At 43.5% G+C, this 20437-nt stretch overlaps 1 protein-coding gene across 1 annotated transcript in view; it reads left to right on the top strand.

The window, feature by feature from the left end:
* Positions 1-20437, top strand: part of LOC125458806 (nuclear protein AMMECR1-like) — a 188198-nt gene that overhangs the window by 71277 nt on the left and 96484 nt on the right. The window contains exon 4 of the mRNA XM_048544501.2: positions 428-797. Coding sequence (XP_048400458.1) covers positions 428-797 — 370 coding nt within the window. The remainder of the gene's footprint in view (positions 1-427; positions 798-20437) is intronic.

The raw sequence follows: 20437 nt of genomic DNA, 5'->3' as shown, positions 1-20437 counted from the left end.
ACGGTTCATACTAGGGGAGAGGGCCGGCCCTGACCAGTTGGAATAAGTATGAATAATTGGGAGAGCATTCCCGATGTGCAGAGACCGGCCCTCTCGCAAAGAATTCCCGACGATGCGGGACCGGGCATATGACACTTAAAAATACAGGCTGCGTGGGTTCAAAGTAACTGTAAATCGGATCACTCACGGAAAGCGGCATATCGTAGGTGGCGAACTCCGGGGTGTTTGGTTTGTGCGTGTGCGAGTTGACAGCTGGCATTCAGTAGGTCGCGTTACCATGGTGATGATAGCGCGGGAGGGGGCTGAACCCCGTTCGGTTGGCTGTTAATGACAGGACCTCGTGGACCACAGCACGTGCGATATGATCCAGTATTTTTTTTTCTCTGTCTCGCTCCTCTTCTTACTCCACCCCCCCTTCCCATTGCAGGACCGCCAGGCGCAAGCGCGCTCCGGCTCAGCCCCGCCCCCTCCTCTCCCAGCCCCGCCCCTTCGACACCGCGGAGGAGTATGGGTAGAAAGCGGGGCTTCGCGGAAGCGCCGGTGGATTCCAAGATGGCCGCGGGGTGCTGTGGAGTGAAGAAGCAGAAGCTATCGAGCTGTTCGTCCTCCACCTCTTCTAACAACTCTAACGAAAACCACTGCAAGGACGTGACCCGCGCTAACGGTTTCAGTGGCTGCCCTGGTGGCAGGAACATGGTGGTCAACTCGGAGATGTGCTGCTTCTGCTTCGACGTCCTGTACTGCCATTTGTACGGATATCAGCCGCCCCGGAGCCCACGATTCACCAACGACCCGTAGTAAGTACCCAAACTCCTTGGCATGGCATCGCCGGCCGGTCTCGGATTTTCTTTCGATTTAAGTGTGCGTTTTCGGTTTCTAACATATCAAACTGCTGCCTGTTTTTATTTCTCTGATTTATTTGCTCCGCTGGGAAATCTCGTAACAAGTAGAAAGAAATGCAGTTCTCTGCCCGTTTCCAAGAGGTTTTGTGTGCGAACTTCATAAACAAAGGAAATAACTTCTTGCCTTCTTCTCCAAGTTTGTCGGAACAAACTCCACAGCCTGTTTTGGATCGACCATACAACTTTTAGTTTTCTGTCCTGCGATGTGTTTGCTTGCACTCAGTGTTCAGACAGGTTTTTAATAGCGCTTTTAAAGTAGTGTAACTGAGTGACTTTCGCCAGGTTATACGAGAATCGAATCGTTTCTTCCACTCGATCGAAGCTAGTTTCGTGTATGAAGAGAGTCCCGTGCCCGTCCATTCAGTGATTGCTTTTTCAGGGCAACTTCGGAACGATCCTGCTGTGATTGTGCTCATAGCCAAAGGGAAGTGTTGTAAAAACAACTACTTGTTGTTATACCTTTTGCCGATATTACAAATCAACTTGAAGCAACCTAAATAAAATAATGTGGATATGGTTGATTGCTGCCGGACCGGCGTCAACTTTGTTGTGACACAAACCGTGTTCTTGTAGGATTTGCAGGCTACGAGGTCAAGTTATCTTCTAAGAACTTCCAAATATCAAAGCTATCGACGCTGCTTCATGTTAAAAAAAACACACTTTGGTAAATTGTTATTTTTGGTTTTGAATGAATCGAGTTACCACTCCTAAAATATCAGAGGAACACGTTTCGTCGAGTCCGTTTCAGCAAATCGGTTTGTATTTCTGCATGACTTTTTTCACCTTGTTAAAGCTATTTAATAGGCATGAAAACTTCCGATGCTTTTCGTTAAATTATTGTGCTTTACAACTAAAGTTTGGACAGTTTTTCATTTTAAATATTAGAAGTGTGATTTGTGCGCTGATGTGAAAAGATTGACAAAATAAACTGCCACGTAATTCCAATTCAGTGACTTGTTTCGTTACATTGAAATGCAAATAGTATGAGAATGAATGGGAAAAAGTTTGTCTTCAGGTACACAGTTTAAAGAAACATTAAAAAATTTCCAGCTGTTCCAGAGTACACAAGTTGAAAATGTTGTTGACAAGAGAGACAAAAAAGAACTGCAAATGCTGGAATCCAGGAGGCTGGAAGAACACAGCAACCCAGGCAGCATCTGGAGGAAAGAAGCAATAAGCGTTTCGGGTATTACCCTTCAGGATGGGATGTGGGGCTGGGGTAGCTGCAGATAGAGAGGGGCAGGTGGAATGGTGGTGATTGGTAAACACTAGTAGTAGGTACAACCTGTGGTCAGTGGGACGGATAAATCTAGTTAGTGGCTGGAAGGGAGGGTCTGAAGATGGAATGGAAGGAATGAGGTGGGGCTGGAAGGAGAGCCGGGGGAATTCGTGGGAATGTTAGTTGAAATTGGAGAACTGAGTGTTGAGTTCTCCAGGCTCTAGGGTGCCCAGACAGAAGACAAGATGCTCTTCTTTGAGTTTTGCATCACCACATTGGAGGAGGCTGAGGATGGACATGGAGGGAGATTGGGGTGGAGAGTTGAAAGGGGTGGTGACTGGGAGGTTAGGATGGCTATTATGGGTCAGGCAAAGATGCTGAACGAAATGGTCACCTAGTCTACATTTGGCCTCGCCTACATAGAGAAGGCCACAAAAGGAGCAATAGACTTAAGTTGGACGTGATGCAAGTGAAGCCCTGCTTCCCTTCGAAGGACTGTTTAGGGCCCTGAATGGAAGTGAGGGTGGTGGTATGTGGGCAGCTGTTGCATCTTTTATGGTGGCTACTGATTAGACTTGTATAATGAATGGATATTTGCTATTTGGATGGGATATGACTTTTTTTAATTGATGCTGGATGCAGTGAAGTTGGCATGCCCTCCATGTTCGGTACTATTTTTAGGGATCTTACATCCCATTCATTAAGAACTCCTAACTTTTGGGACAATTTAAAAATTATTCATAGAATCCCTACAGTGTGGGAGCAGGCCATTCAGCCCATCGTGTTCACCCTGATCTTCAGGCTATCCCACTACCCTATACCAGTAACCCTGCATTTGCCATGGCTGATACATCTAGCTTGATACATCATTGGATGGTGCGAGGAAACCAATACAGACATTAAGGATGTGCAAACTCTGCACAGTCACCCGAGGGTAGATTTGAACTTGGGTCCCTGGCGTTGACAGTCAGCTGTGCCACCCCATATGGTATTATCTCGTCTGTTAGTTTTACACTACAATAAAATTAAACTTAAGAATTGTGATTCCATCTTGTGTGTTCTGTACATTTTCCCTTTTCACAAGCTGCATTTGGTACCAACTATAGGTTGAGTTGTCATGTCCTCAATCACACTCTGGTTTCATTAGCAGGGGAAACTGCTCACACAAATAACAAGAATAAGTTTGTTTAATAAAACATTTCAAGGGATGTCAGAAGAATAACAGTGCATGTATTGTAATATGAAGCTTACAATTGCATGTAGTAAATTTGAGTCAATACACGCTTTTTAAAGCATTTGCTATGTTGTCAATTGTTAATATAAAATGTGAAGTTTACTTTTCGGGGTTACTGGCCCAGGATCGGCGCTGACCAAATATTTATAATGCTCAATGTTTGTACTATATATGCAAAAATTGTGGGAAGAAAGTTTACTTAGTCTTGTGGTGGAATTCTCTGCCTTGAGGTGCTCGAAAGTGAAGAAATGTCCTCAGTGGAGGAATTTAGCCAGAATCTGCTAGGGGAAAAACTAACAGGTCAAAAGATAAGAATTCTGCAGGAACCAGGCTGAAGGGTAATGGAGCCAAAAACTCAGCCTCTTGGATGATGAGGCAGATGGAAATTATGATAGAGCTAAAAAGTGTAATGTTGCATGTTATTTGCTGAAAATCAGGTCAGGTACTACAAGTTGAGATTTGAGGTGAAGACTGAAATAAGATTGGCAGATAGAAAATGAGAATAGAACGGAAATCAACATGAAACGGAATTCAAATATCTCCACCAGCATGTGAATAAGTTAGTAAGAGGTAGTGAAAAGACGCAGTGGGGTTGCAGCAATGGGTTGGAAAGTCTGGAGGAAGAGGTTGAAAGGTGTACAAAATGTTGACAAGTTTAGGTAAGGTGGACAAAGATAATCTTCTGCCATAACCTGATTGTAACAGTACCAGGAGGCACAGCTTTAAGATTTTGGCAAAGGGATATGGGGGAACTGTTAAGAAGAACTCTGCTCAGTAAGTGGTAATGGCCGAGGACATGGTGCAGTACAAACAATTCCTAATTTTTTTTTTGAGGGAATTTATTGGGGACTTGTAGAAATTATACTGCTGGTTATTTGGGATTTAATGAGGTTGTGATACTGATTGAATTGCCCTTTGGGGAGCTGGCATGAACTCAGTAGGTTGAGTGGCCTCCTGTGGCACAAAGGATCCTTGGATTCTGTGTAGAATTATTCCAACTTGAGATGTATGAAGATTTATGTAAATATGGAAAACAGTGTACTGCTGATAATCATTAGCTTTGGTGATCAAACAAGTTTCTCTATATAAATATATGCGAGGCTTTTAAAGACAAGAATCCACAAATTTCAAATGATTGCATCAGTGAGGTAATATGTAGCATTGGATCAGTGGAAGCATAGATAAATTGTCCCTAGATTTGGTTTGGGCCCTGGCAGAACAAACTGTCAAAATTTGGCTTCTATAGAATAGCTGACCCTGAGTGGAAAGTATTAAAGGCATATATTAGTGAAGTCAGTGTGCTGCTAAGGGAGGAATTTCGGATAGCAAAGAAAATTCTACTGTTTGGCTGCAGGAGCATGAGCACAGAAACTTCACTAGGAATTCGGTGCAGAGCAGATGAAGGGTTACTGGCCTTGTACAATTGTAGTAAAATCCCTACAGTGTAGAAGCAGGCCATTTGGCCTGTCAAGTCCACACCAGCCTTCTGAAGAGCACACCACCCCAGACTCTCACCTGCACAATTCATTAATAGTAATTCATTAACTTGACCTCCTTTTAAAATCTTTCAACACCAGAAGTTACTTATAAAGATTTGTAGCATTTGTTTCCACTTCTGCATGTCTTTGCACTTTTTCTGGGCATGTATTCCTTACCTGTTACAAAAAAGAAATTACAAATTTGTTTTCGGTCAGTAGGGAGTTTACACCTTTTCTAACCCTTAATTCTTGTGATCTTACAAGTCTCCTTGTTACTGTTTCACTAACAAGTAGAAAATCTACCATGATTTACTTTAGGTTACTTTGTCACTAACTCTATCTCCATTAGGTCACTCATCAACCTTCAATGCTCCAACAGAGGGCCAAATTGTAAGTTTGCAATTCTCCATTATCATCCTTGTAATATCTTATGAAAATTGGCAAAAGTAATTTGCCTTTGGCTTTGTAAAATGTCTACATCAATTTTCATGAGTGCCTAAAATTCTGTAGAAGATAGCCAGTTGCAATCATACTAGATTTCTTTATATAGCTTTGAACTGAGCACAATGCCAAGATATGAAACTAAACATTTGGTAAGTCTTTTCTGGTGCTCTCACTGACACTAATATTTTACTAAACTGTTTACTAAGTCTATGATATCCACTGGAAAACGTACTGTTTACTCTGTATTTCCATTCTGTGCTCTTTTAGAGTGCGTTACAGTATTTCATGTTGTACTGCAACTGCCCATCCTGCTATTCTTTGCTTTCTTGTGTGTTCTCACAATCAGCCACTTGAATTCATCAGAAATGTTATTCTATCAAGTGCTAATTTTTTGTGAATGTCATAAAGTTGAAGTCAACAGGTGGAGCTAGATCTACTACAAGGGCTGATGAGAATTATGGTTGGACACAAGCCACCTCAACCTCTGGGCATTTATGCTGGAAAACATTCAGGACCCAACCATCTGCTGCTGCTTCATCAGTCATGAGCTTAGAAGTGTCTACTGATGATTGAATAATGTTCTCTTCCATTGCAGCTCTTCAGATTATGAAGTGTGTCTGCATTCAAAAGATCTTGGGGTCTTTGGCAATGATAATGTCCTTATCTTTGGGACACAAAGTCTAGGCCCAAGCCCCACCTGCTCCAGAGGTGTGTCACGATGTATTTGAAGAAGTCAGTTTTTAAAATTTTATACTGTCCTGAGCAATGTTCAGGGTAGGTCGATAAGGGACATGCTGCATTACTGAACAGCAGTGATCATCTCCAACAAGTGGGAGTCTTGTCATCTTCCCAGAATATTGAATATTATTAAACACCTGATTTGACAATGTCCAAGGATGCTGTGATGCCACAATTCACTTGAAGCTTAACTGGGCCAACTGTACAATACTACGTGAGCAGGCCAGACTTGGGCATTCTTCAATGTATTGTTCACTTACTACCCTCCCAAAATCTGTACATCACATACAGCTCAGTATGATGGAGAGCAAACTGTCAGCATCCTGTTCTTGCCCTAAACTTGCACAGAATTAACTGCTAGCACAGTGTGGTTCTATTGCTTACCATATGCAAGACACAATGTAGGCTCGTGAAGGCTCCTCCCCATCTCTTAAAAAGCACCGTGATCTCTAGCATCTGTGCATGCAGCATCACCTGTATCTAAAAGTGCACATATTTCCAATTTGGGACAATGTAACTGCAAATGTACTGCAGGTTCCTTCCTGACAGCATTATAAATGTATCTTTACAATCTGTGACAGTTCAAGAAGGTAACTTGTTGCTGCCTACTCATGGCAGTAAATACAAAGAAAATTACAGCACAAGAACAGGCTCTTCAGCCCTCTAAGCCTGCAGCGATCCAGATCCTGTATCTAAGCCTGTTGTCTATGTTGGTATTACCTGTGAAAACCACATACTGTGAATTCTTAATTTAAAAAAAATCCAACACAGCGCAATGTGCAGCTTTAAAGTCTGAGAAACTTTCTCTTAATTCCCATCTTTAGAAGAATCATTTGAGTATTGCAGTAGAACAATGGTGGTGGCTCACTGTGAAGCGAAAAGTTGGTGATTACAGTCCTTCATAGTAACCTCAGCCAGTTCAGGAATTGAAACCGCACTTTTGGCGTCACCCTGCATCACAAATGAGATGTACAGCCAACTGTACCTAATAGAAGATATTGACACAATAGTTAAGTACAAATGTTTTCTCCATACGGCTAGTTATTTACACTTATCCTCTAGCCAACTCTATTTTCATACTTTTTGAAGCAACCAGCTATTTCACCTTTAAAAGTTTTTCTGGATTTTGTTCAGTCTGATCATCACCTCTTTTCCATCTGCTCGTATTTCCCTGAGTTCCAGTACCAATCGACACCAGATTATAGTTCAGCAGGTTCATTTGAAATCGCAGGCTTTCAGAGCATAGCCCCTTTGTCAGGTGAAGGGAGACTGAAGCACACAGACACAGAATTTATAGTTAGAGAGATCAAAAGATCATACAAATAGTGAGAGTGGAATGTTGAATAATAAGTCTCTGCAGATGATCAAAAGTGTTGGGCAGTATGAGTCAACAGCTGAATAACAAGCGAAGAGATGATCTATAATCTGATTAAATGAGGTAGAGAGATTCAAAATCTCTACGGTGTGGAAACAGGCCCTTCGTCTCAAGTCCACACTGACTTTTGGAGCATCCCATCACCCTATAACCCACCTAATATACTCATCCCTGAGCATTATGGGCAGTTTAGCATAGCCAATCCACCTAGCCTGCCCATCTCTGGACTGTGGGAGGAGACACATGCAGACACAGGACGAATGTGCAAACTCCACACGGGCAATCAGCCAAGGACCCAGATTTGATTCCGTCCTTGGTGCTGTGAGGCAGTAGTGCTAACCACTGAGTAGATACCTACAAAAAATTAAGGTGGTGCTGGAGACGTGATAGGTATAAGAGTTGCATGTCAAGGGTCTAACCAAGTTAATAAGTCATCTTAAAAACTGTACAAACTAAGGTAGAGAAATCATAAGTTTATCAAGGTGAAGTCAAAACAGGGCAGTAAGGAAAATTTTGCAGATACAGCACAGCGTTGGCGGGGTTGCATGTAGCTTGACATGAACCCCAGTATCATGGTGGAGGCCATTTTCATGGATATGGAACTTTAGTTATCAGTTTCTGCTCCGTGATTCTGCATTGTTATATATCCTGAAGGCTGCTTTGGAAGACATTTACCTGAAGATTACAGGCTGAAGTCCTTGTGCTGAAGTGTTCACTGACTGGGAGGGAACGTTCCTGCCTGGCAATTAGTGTGCGGTGTCCATTCAGCTGTTATTGCACTGTCTGCATGGTCTTGCCAGTTAACCATGCCTCCGGGGTATCCTGGTCTGCAATGAATAAGATAGACAGCATCAGCAAGTGCCACAGGTATTTGCCATATGTCTGGTTGGTCATGTTCTTATGTGTGATGGTAATCTCCATGTCCATAATGTGGCATGTCTTGCAGAGGCTGCTGTAGCAGGGTTGTGTGATGTTGTGGCCGATTTTGTTGTCCTGAAGGCTAGGTGGCCTAGTTAAGGTTTTGTGATTGTTTAAAGGCAAGAAGTGGAGGCATATGGATGATCCTGGTGAGACTGATCTATGGGTGCTAAGTTTCAGTAACAAACCTGTAGTGTTGTGATAAAAGCTGGGGATTCCTTGACAGTAGGTTTCAAGATGCCCTTGCCATAGCCAGAGAAGTCTCTCCTTGGGTCCCATTGCCTGTTATGATGGGACGTCCAGGTATAGTGGCTTCGTGTATCTTCTGAAGACAGTGGGAGCCTCCTGTGCAAGTAGTATGCAGGATGAGAGTTCCTAGGATATTCTGAAGGCCTGGATCAAAGGACTTGATCAGTCTGTTCAGTTGACATGTCTTGTTTGGTTGAATTGGCAGGTAGTTGTAGTGTTCCTGGTTGTTCAGTTGGTTTGCACCTTTGCACCAGCCTGTTTTCTTCTGTATGATAATGGCTTCTCCTTTTGGTTTGATAATGTTGCAATCGGTCTTGAGCATGAATAACGTTGCATAGTGCAAGAACGTCACCCAAGCACAATCTCCTGGGTGTGGCTGATGAATCTGGCATTGACACATCTGACAGCTTGAGCATATATGTTGAGCCTAGGGCAACTGCCTTCTGGAAGGGTCCAGTTTGACACTGTCTTCTTTGGTTGCTGCAGTACGAATCTCTCTGACTGTGCCGATTTGTTTGTTTGTCTCATTGGGTTCGCTTAGGGTTTGTGGAAGAATTCCCGGAACCTCATTCACCAGGTGAATTCCTCTGTATCTGCTGGAGACCAATGGGGTCCATTTTGATAGTGGGGCAGAAATTGAGCACTTGGCTGAGAACTTCAATTTTTATCACATCAAAGGGTATGGTCAGACAAGTTGATGGATTTCCTACAGTGGTGCTGGTTTCAGGGTAAGTTGTTATTCCAGGCATTTGGTTAGTCTTGATCATCACCGTATTTTTGAAATTTTTTCTATCTCCCTTGTCTCATTTAACCAGATCATAGGTCATCCCTTCACTTGTTGTTCAGCTGTTGACGCTTTACCCTCTCCGCCTGACACTTTTGATCACCTGCAGAGACTTACTATTCCACAACACACTCACCATTTATACGATCTTTTGATTTCTCCGCTGAAAAATTCTTGTGTTTATGTGCTTCTCTTTCATGTCATTTGATGAAGTGGCTATGCTCTGTAAGCTTGTGATTTCAAATAAACCTGTTAGACTATATCCTGATTCACAAGCTTAACTTGGGCAATTGTCCTGAAGATTGAAAGGCAAAAAAAGACTTTGACAAAATGACTTACTTCAGTATTGTTGGAACTTGAAAATTCTGCAAGGTGGCCTAGATCATAGGCTTTGAATTGTAATTAGTTGATTGAATCTGCAAATGCAGGTAGTGGTATAACTAGCTTTGAAAATGTTTTCGCTTTCTCAAGGTATTAGTAATCAGGATTTTTACTGATTTAATAATTATACTAAAGTTAGTATTCTGGTAATAAAACATTCTCATCTGTCATGATCTGTTAATTCTTTGAATACTTTGGGAGCATTAAATGTTGGTACTTCAAGTGGGTCAGGGGGGGAAACTCAGCAGCTTAACCTATGTATTGTTCCTTTTAACTTGTAAATTAGGGTATCCAAATTTATTCAAAAATTTGTGCACATCAAGCAGACATTGCATAGCACTTTGCAAGATTTACTACTAGATTCTCTGTAAAGGTGTATAAATACCAGAGTGTTAAACATCCTGGCCTGGAGTTCCCACTACCTTTTTTATACTGATATTTACAGTGCTGTTCACCAGAAATCAACCAAAGCAAAGATCAAAGGATTTCAAGCATAGAAACTCAATTTTTGATAGCCATTGGTTTTAAAAAAGCATGCTGGAGACTGTCCATATCACCAGGTTAAATTAGTCACCATAGTGAGTTTCCAATACTGCATATTAGCAAGTCATAGAGACCCTTTAAAATTAACCATGTTTAATGTAAATGGACCATGGGGTGCACCTTTTACAAGTTTCCATATTTAAAATGTCTGGAGTTTTCTGTTCTTTTCAGTGTTTCTCATGAGTTGTGACAGATACTTGGACCTAGAAATTCTGATGTCCAGGGAATTGTTTCTATACAGTAGGCTGAAGTTGTGTGCCTGGACTAGGCAGTTGACTTTGAGAATTGCCCAGGAAGTTGAAAGTTCTTGGGGGTGATTATCCAGCATCTGGAACTGTCCAAAAAATGGATCCCAATTTAGAGTTAAATGGAGGTTTTATTTCCGTTCGTTTAATTGTTGCCCAGGAAATGTTAAAGGATTAAAAATAGTGTTAAACTGAGCCTTCCCAATTCACTATTGAACTGCTAACAGCGCCACCTTCACATCCACAGTCTTCCAAATTTCAAGCACCAGGTAAGTACTTAACTGTCGGTTAAGGTGGCAGGTATCTTACATAATTTTTCCTTAGCTGCCAAAGTGGCTGCAGGAGCTTTTTAAAATGATATTTGGTACAGCCATTTACTGCTGCTTTCCAAACTTCACCACTCCTGTGCTGATTGCGCGCACTCCTGGATTGGTCTCTAGGGCTTCTAATCCTGATTGGAAGATCTCAATCATGGTACAGAAATTTTTTTTTTTGTACATACTTTTTTGTGATTCCTTCACCAGGCTTTTGAATCTCTATATCAAGCTTAATGTAAGTTCTGAAGCACTACCTACTTATAGTGTGAAGCTGGATGAACACAGAAGGCTGAGCAGGAAAGTTTGACATTTCGGGCTGAGATCCTTCAGAATTGGGGGAGAGGAAGGGGATTCTGAAATAACAGGGAGAGGGATAGAAGATGGATGAAGGAGAAAATGGGCTGAGAGGAGACAGACAGGTCAAAGAGGTGGGGTTAGAGCCAGTGAAGGTCAATGTAGGTGGGGAATTAGGGAGGGGATAGGTCAGTCCCGGGAGGACGGACAGGTCAAGGAAGTGGGATAAGGTTCATGCATAGGAGATGGGAGGAATGGTTAGGGAGGCGGGGACTAGCAGGGCTGGTTTTGGGATGTGGTTGGGGGAGGGGAGATTTTGAAGCTCGTGAAGTCCACATTGATACCCTTGGGCCGCAGGGTTCCCAAGCGGAATATGAGATGCTGTTCCTGCATCTTTCGGGTGGCGTTATTGTGACAATGCAGGAGGTCCAGGATGGACATGTCGTCTGAGTGGTTTGGGGGATGGGGGAAGGGTAGAGTCGAAATGGTTCATGACTGGGAGGTGCAGTTGTTTGTTGCGAACTGAGTGCAGGTGCTCTGCAAAGCAGTCCCCAAGCCTTTGCTTGGTCTCCCCGATGTAGAGGAGGCCACAACGGGAACAGTGGATACAGTATATCACATTAGCAGATGTGCAGGTGAACATCTGTTTGTGAAAAGTCATCTTAGGGCCTGTGGGGGTGAGAGGGGAAGTATGGGGACAGTGTAGCACTTCCTGTGGTTGCAGGGTAAAGTGCCGGCGGTTGTGGGACTGGAGGGAGTGTGGGGCGGACAATGGAGTCATGGAGAGAGTGGTCTCTCTGGAGGGCGCACAAGGGTGGGGAGAGAAAAATGTATTTGGTAGTGCGGTCAGATTGCAGATGGCTGAAGTGTCGAAGGATGATGCGTTGGATTTGGAGGTTGGTGGGGTGGTACATGAGGACGAGGGGGATTCTGTTTTGGTTATTATTGTGGATAGGGGGTGTGAGGGATGAGTTGAGGGAGATGCTGTCGAGGGCATTTTGGATCACTGTGGAGGGGAAGTTGTGGTTCTTGAGGGGGATAAAAAGGACATCTGGGATGTTCAGGAGTGAATGCCTCATCTTGGGAGCAGAGGCGAAGGAATTGGGAATAGGGGATGGCTTTTTTACAGGAAGGTGGGTGAGACGAGGAATATTTGAGGTAGTTGTGGGAGTCAGTAGGCTTAAAATAGATATCGGTTTCCAGGTGCAGGAAGGAGAGAGAGGTGTCAGAGATGGTCCAGGTAAACTTAAGGTTGGGGTGGAAGGTGTTAGTGAAGTGGATGAACTGTTCGAGCTCCTCGGGACCACGAGATGGTGCCGAAACAGTCATCAATGTAACGGAGGAAGAGATGGGGGATAGGGCCAGTGTAGCTTTGGAATAAGGATTGTTCCACGTACCCTACAAAGAGGCAGGCATAGCTTGGGCCCATACGGGTACCCATGGCCACCCACTTTGTCTGTCAGAACTGGGAGGAATTAACGGAGAAGTTGTTGAGAGTGAGAATGAGTTTGGATAAGCGGATGTGGGTGTCAGTGGATGGGGACTGCTCAGGCATGCGCGTCAGGAGGAAACTGAGGGCTTTTAGGCCATCTGCGCATATGTATAAGGGACTGGACATCCATTGAGAAAATGAGATGTTGGAGACTGGGGCATTGTAAGTTCTGGAGGAGATGGAGCGCGTGAATGGTGTCATGGACGTAGCTAGGGAGTTCCTGGACCAAGGGGGAGAACATGGAATCCAGATGGGTGGGGATAAGTTCGCAGGCGGACACGTGGGTTGACCAGGGCAGCCAGGTTTGTGGATTTTGGGAAGGAGGTAGAAGCGGGCAGTGCAGAGTTGGGGGACAGGTGAGGTTGGAGGTTGTGGGTGGGAGGTCACCTGAGGTGAGGAGGTTGTGGATGGTTTGGGAGTTGATGGTTTGTTGCTTGGGGGTGGGGTCATGATCCAAGGGGTGGTAGGAGGTAGTGTTGGAGAGTTGGCACCGGGCCTCAGTGATGCAGAGGTCAGTATGCCATACTACAACTGCACCTTCCTTGTCTGCAGGTGTTATGGTGAGGTCAGGATTGGAGCAGAGGGCTGCACGTTGTGTGGGTGAGAGGGGTGGAGAGGTTGAGGTGATAGATGTTTCGATGACAATTAGAGATGAAGAGGTCAAGGATACTTTGGTTTTTCAGAACTTGCACTGTGTGTGAAAACTTGCTGGAATGTTTCACAATACTTAATGACTTGAGGATAGTCAATAGCTCTCTCTGGGTTTGCAGTTTTTTGATTCTATTGTTCCATGTAAAGGTAATATTCTAATGCATTTTCTGTTTATGCTTTTAAAACTGTTCAAACCTCTTCAGAAAAGACAAGGCACGACATTGGGTGAACTACCCTGCATTGACTTAGGCAGAGAAAACAACAATGGCACATCCAGCCCCATCTGTCCTGCAAAGCCATCGTTACTGACATAGGTCTGCGCGTTGACTAATCAAGCAACAAGCTGACAGTCAGTCAATGAATTGAACCTCACAGACAGTGTCAAATGCCATAGTCCCTGGATGTGTGGCAGCATGGTCGTCTACCGTCACGAGCGTTGCTGACGAAGAGGTCAACTTTGTTTCTGGCACTGAAAACTCTTGGCATCAGCTCAAACTTGGAGGAAGGAATCCATTTCTGATTATCACTCTTGGGCAATGAATGTTCAACAGCACTTGGAAGCAGCAGTGAGGGTACATTTGGAACAGAATGAAGTCCCCCAACCACAGTACAATGTCTATATGTTACTGAGCTGTCCAAACCTTTAAGAACACAGCTGTTAGATCGGGTTTGTGACGGAAAATGATGGAACTGACAAAAGATTAAAAAGTTTATTGACTTTGTCCTCATTAATCTACATGCTGAAAATGTATAAATCCATGTAAGACTGTGGTAGGTACCGTGATAACAATCATTATGGAGGAGAAGTACCATCTTCATATTGAGAATACCCTCCATCCTTTTATTTGGCACTATCACAGTTTTAAATAGAGATTTGAAGTGAATCCAGCAAATCAAAACTGGGCATTCGTGAGTTGATATGGCTCATCAGAAGTGTATTCCATCAAAATCTCTAACCTCCTGTTAGCGGCTTATTCCCCACTTTACTGTTACAACCAAGCTGTGGACTCAGCCTTAGCTGAGCGCTAGGCTTTCTCAGGGGTAGCACCAGGCATGCTGAAATAAGATGTCATCTTGCATCCGAACCAATGGAAGTGCCACGGTATAGACGCATCTAAGTAACTTCACAACCAATGGAGCAGATCTAAGCTCTGTAGTCTTCCTGCGACCAACCACATATGGTGATGGAGAATTAAACAGCACAAAGAAGCTCTACAAATATCCCAATCCTCAACAATAAAGCACGAATAAAGCTGAAGTAATTGCAGCCATCCCCAGCCGGAAGTGCTGAGTGAGTGATTAATCCCTTTCTTCCTGAGGTTGCCATTGTGCTAGTGTGCAGTCAGTTATAACTGTGATATTAAGAATTGCCAAAAGGTACTGGAAAGCGCAAAGACAACAGGCCCCCATGATATTCCAGCCATAGTTTTGAAGACTTGTGCTCCCAAGCCAAGCTATTCCACTACTCTTTCAGTGCAGAAACATTGCATGGGTACGTCCTGTACACATCTGCTTGTTCCCTCACTGCGAGTCCAAATGTCATAATTAATAGCATGAAAGGTGGGAGGTGTAATTTTGAAATTGGATGATGTCGACTGGTAATTAGGTAAAGGAAACTGAGGAGAGAGCTCAGTGGATAATGTGGGGAAAATGTGAAACTGTCCATTTTGGTAGCCAGAACAAATAGGCATATTTTGTGAATGGTACGAGATTACAAAACTCTGCATGCCCCAATGCCTTGTCACGATTCAGTTGAGATGTTGGCATTGCTGGCTTGGCCAGGATTTCTGTCTGTACTTGCCATTGGGAAAGTGATGGTGACCGGCCACCTTGAACCGCTGCTGTCCATTTGGTATAGGTGAATCCACAATACCTGTTAAGGAGGGAGTTCTAAACTTTGACCTAGTGACAGAGAAGGAATGGTGATTTCACTTCCAAGTCAGATGGTGAGTGGCTTTGAGTTATACTTGAAGAGAGAGAGTATTCCCATCTATCTCCTGCCCTTGTCCTTGGCTGTAGTGGTTATGGAATTGGAAGATGCAAAGTGGTCTTGGTATATTTCAGCAGTACACCTTGTAGATGTTGCACAATGCTATTACTCAACATTGGTAAAGCTAGTGAATATTTGTGGATTGATGCTCGTGAAGAAGGAATTATCATGCTTGGTCTCAAGCTCTTTGAGTATTGTTGGACCTCCTGAAGAGTGGGGAGTGTTCCATCACATTTCTAACTTGTGCTTGCTGGAATGTGAGCATGCTTTGGAGACTCGGTGAGTTATTCACTGCTGAATTAATCACCTTTGAACTGCAGTCACTATAATACTTGTGTAGTTAATCCAATTCTGCTTCGGGTCGAGGGTAACACTCAGAATATTGATAGCGGGTGATTTCAGCATGGTAGTTTCATTCTTGTTGATCATTCCCTAGCAGATATGTGGTGTGGAGATTAATTGCCACTTGTCAACCCAGATCCTACTGCATTTGGATGTAGACTGCTTCAGTATCTGAGTCGCCGCCAGTGGTGCTAAAACATTTGTGCAATCATCAACGAACACCCCCATTTCTAACTTCATGGTGGTCTTGAAACAACTAAGATAGTTGGGCCCAGCATGCTTCCCTGAGGAACTGTTGCACAGATGTCATTCATCTCAATTTCAGGACCTGCAGCAACAACAACCATCTTCGTTTATGTCCGGGATGGCGCAAACCAAAGGAGTGTTTTCCTAGGTCTCTTTGTCGCACTTATCAAGGACAGTAATTTTCCTCTTGCTTCTGGAAATGATCTAACTTTTAACCCAGATTGTAATGACGTCAGGAGTCGAGTAGCCTTGGTGGAACAATAACTGAGTCAGTGAGCAAGTTGTTGCCAAGCAAGTGCTGCTTCCTAGCACTCCTGTTGAGAGCAGATGGATTGGGTGATAATTGACCAGGTTGGATGTGACCTGTTTTTTTTCCTGTACCTCACATATGAGTAATTTTGTACATTTGGGTAAAGCCATTGTTGTCACTGTTGCTGGAAAGTTGTTGGGTTCCAAATCCAGTGCCTCTGGCTATTTCTTGATATCAAGAGATGTGAATTCACTTGTCTGAAGGCTGGCAACTGAGAGGTCAGAGACTTCTGGAGGACGCAAAATTGCATCATTCACTTGCACCTTCAGCCTGAACATTGTTGGGAATGCTTTGCTCGTAACCCTTTTCTACTCGTGTCAGGTTTCCTGCTCCCTTAAGGATGGGGTTTTAAACTGTCCACCGCTATTTTGTGGCTGGATGTGGTAGGACTACAGAGCTTGTATCTGATCTGTTGGTTGTGGAACTGATTTAACCCTGTCTATCATTTGCTGTTTATATTGCAAGTTGTGGTTTCACCAGTAACTGGTGCTGCTGTTGGCACTCTCCCCTCGGAGCAGAATTGATCCCCTGGTTTGCTGCTAATTTGTAGAGTGAGGGTTATGTTCGTCCGTAAGATTGCAGATTGTGTTTGAGTCCAATTCTGCTGCTGGTGCCTCATGGATGCCCAGTCTTCTGTTGCTAGATCTGTTCAAAGTTATTCTGTGGAGCACAGTGGTATTACAAGCAATGTGACAAAGGCACTTGGTCTCCACAAGAACTGTCCAAAGATCACTATTGCTGATGTAGTCACGGGCAGATGTATCTGGGTTGGCAGGTTGGTGAGGATGAGGTCAAATATGCTTTTCCCCCTCCTACTGGATTGCTCGCTGCCTGCCACAGACCCAGTCTACCAGCTCAGTCAGTCAGTGCTGCTGTCCAGCTACTGTTTAGTGCTGGACATTTGTCCTCCACCCTTGCCACCCTCTTGTACTTCCTCCAGTGCAGTTCAACGTGAAGTAGCCCTGACTCATCAGCTGATTTGAGTGAAGAAGGGGAAGCACAGAATGATGTAGTAAGGAGGTTCCCTTGCCCATGTTTGACCTGATTCCATTAGGTTTCAATCTCTCTCTCTGGCACGCTCTCGCACGCTCTCCCCTCCCCTCTCTCTTCTCTCCCTCCCTCCCTCCCACCCCCCCCCCCCCCCCCCCCCACCCCCACCGTATATTCACTGTACCACCACTGCTTCTGAGATAGCCCTACTAATAGCGTTTATTACAACTGAGTTTGATTTTGATGTTGCTAGACCATTGCAAGTGGTAATTAAAAGTCAACTACATTACTGTGGGTCAGGAGTCGGGTGTTCCGGAACAGACAGGGACACCAGTTCTCCTTCTCTAAAGGTCATTAATGAACCAAAAATCTGTTTTGTGATAGTCAAGTGGTTTCACAGCCACAATTAAATTACAGATAATTTAAATTCTGCCATTTCCCATGATGGAATTTGCATCGGAGTCTCTGGATTGCTAGATCAGTAGCAATACCAAAGCCTCACCACAATGATTACAAAAGTATGTAATTAGGAGAGGTAACGGAATATTATCACCAGTAGAGTTTAATACAAAAGTGGGGAGGTCATGCTTCGTGTAGGACACTGAGAGTGTCTTTTTATGCACGTTACTGCTCACCTTACTTAAGAAATAGTATAAATGTTTTGGAAATAGTTCATCGGCTTAATGCCCAATTTAATACCTAGGCTAAATGGATTGTTCTGAGGCAGGGGGAAAAAGGATTCGATATTTTAGACTTGTGTGCTCTGCAGTTTTGAACAGGTGAGATGTGACTTAATTGAAACACAAGATCCTGAGGCATCTTGGCAGGTTAATGTCAACAATATGTTCTCTCTTACAGACAATCTAAAACTAGGGGTCACTACTTAAATCTGCCCTGGTTGGGGATTTTTAATCTGGCCAATTAGCACCCTATCTGCCATTGAAGTGAAAGAAGTTTCATTTGGTAGTGCTGTGCAGTGACACTGCTCAGCAATAACCTGCACACTACTGCATTTGGGTTCCATACTGGCCAATCAGATTATTATAAGTGTTCCAGACATGGACAAAAGAACTGAGTACTTGTGTAAGGTGAGGGTGGCTGCCTTTTGACACTGAGGCAGAATTTGACTGTGACATCAAAGCTCCCTAGCAAAAGTGGAATCAGGGTGGAATCATAGGTAAACTCAGAAACATAACCAAATCCTGCTCCTGCTTTCTATTTTCCCTTTTTGAGCCTGCCCCACCATTCAATATGATCATAGCTGGGCATCCAACTCGGCGCCCTGTTCCTGCTTTCTCCCCATACACTTGATCCTTTTAGTTCTCAGAAGTATATCTAACTCCTTGAAATCTTTCAGTGTTTTAGCCTTGACCACTTTCTGTGACAGAAAATTCTACAGACTTGCCACCCTGGGTGAATAAATTTCTCTTACACAACTAAATAGTCTTAGGCCTGGTTCTGGACTCACCAACCTTTAGGAACGTTTTTGGTTAGAAGTTTATGGTTTTTTTGAGATCTTCCCTCATTGTTCTACACCCCAGTGAGGTAGTCCTAACTAATCCAGTCTCTCTTTTTATATATCATTCCTTCTGTTGCAGGAATCAGTCTAGTAAACATTGTTGTTGTTACTGTTGAGTTTTGTGGTTGGGCCACCATTTATTTCTATTCTGTTGGTGATGAGCTGTCTTACTAAACTACTGTAGTGTATTTCACGTAGGTCTTCATGTAGGTACTCCCTCGATGCTGTTCAGGAACGGAATTCCAGACCTTTGACCCAGTGACACTGGAAGGAGGGAAATATATTTGAGTCAGGATGGTAAGTGACTTGGAGTGAAACTGGCAATTCATGGTATTCCCATATATTAGACTCTGTCTTTCTAGATGTAAGTGGTTGAGAGTTTGGAAAGTATCTTTCAAGGATCTTTGACGGACTTCTGCAGTGTATTTCGCTTTATACGCTGCTGCTACTGAGCATCAGTGCTGGAGGGAGTTGACGCTTGTGGATATCATACATGTCAAGTGGGCTACTTTGTCCTGGATCGCGTTAAACTGTTTGAATCTTGTTGGAACTGCACTCATCCAGGCAAGTAGGATATATTCCATCACACTCCTGACTTGTGCTTTGTAAATGGTGTACAAGTTTGAGGAAGCCAGGAGGTGAGTTACTCACTGCAGTATTTCTAGCCTCTGAGCTGTTGTAGCCATTATAACTGTACGATGGATTTAGTTCTGTTTCTAGTTAATAGCAACCCTCAGACAATTTTGATATAGAGGATTCAGTGGTGGTTATGCCATTGAATGACCAGGTGTACTGGTTTGATTATTGGAGATGGTCTGTGCCCTACATTCGTGTGGCGCAATATTGCTTGCCACTTTTCAGCTCAGTTTTCCATGCCTCTGAATGTAAGGGATCTACATTTGTCTTCACTAATCGTTGCACTCTTCAAATGCCTGAAGAAGCCATTTCAGTCAGTTTGTGTGTTTCCTGCTAGTTTGCTCTCATACCCTCACTTTTCCCTCTTAGTCAATCCCTTTGTTCTCCTTTGAAATCTAAACTGTTGCCAACCCATAGTTTTGTGTTTATTTTTGGCCAATTTGTATGTCCTTCCTAGTACTATCCCTAATTTCTCTTAGCCATAATCAAGCCAACTCTCATGTTTTTCATCTAGCCCATGTAAATGAACAGTTGCAGTTCCTCCATGCACTTTTAAAAAACAAGCGTTTGCCATTGCCTCCCTATTGCCATTCTTTTTAAGTAAAGCTCTCCAATTTATCATAGTGAGCTTGTGCCGCAAACTATAATAGTTTCCTTTTTATTTAGATTCAGGATCTTTAATCTCAGACTCCACCATGTCACTGTCCATCTTAATGAAAATATGTCATTCTCCTCAACCCCTCCAAGACAAAGCAACTATTGGATGAGGTATCGTTCTCTCCATCCAGTATCAGCACATAGTGACAGTAGATATACCATCCAAAAGACCTGCTGCAGAAACTCACCAGTACTCCTTCAACAGCAATTTCTACATCCACAGTCCCTTACATGTTTGAAGGGCTAGGGTCGCAGATGGACGGGAACTCCAGTACTTAGGGTTTGGAGCAAACAGTGCCATTTGGAAATCATAAAACTTCCTTCTTAGGACTTTAAATCAAGCACAATAGACTGTTGGCTAACTTTTGAAGCTCATGGAATTGGAGGCAAATTTTGAACACCCTGTAATGTTGTTGAGTGGAAGGAGGCAAAGTGGGACTGTTGACCAAGTATCCTAACTTGCAGGATATGTCTAATGGCATC

The sequence above is a fragment of the Stegostoma tigrinum genome, chromosome 15 (assembly GCF_030684315.1).
Source record: "Stegostoma tigrinum isolate sSteTig4 chromosome 15, sSteTig4.hap1, whole genome shotgun sequence".
NCBI classification, from domain to species: Eukaryota; Metazoa; Chordata; class Chondrichthyes; order Orectolobiformes; family Stegostomatidae; genus Stegostoma; species Stegostoma tigrinum.
The sequence above is the reverse complement of the archived record's forward strand: the minus strand, read 5'-3'. Positions and strand labels throughout refer to the sequence as shown.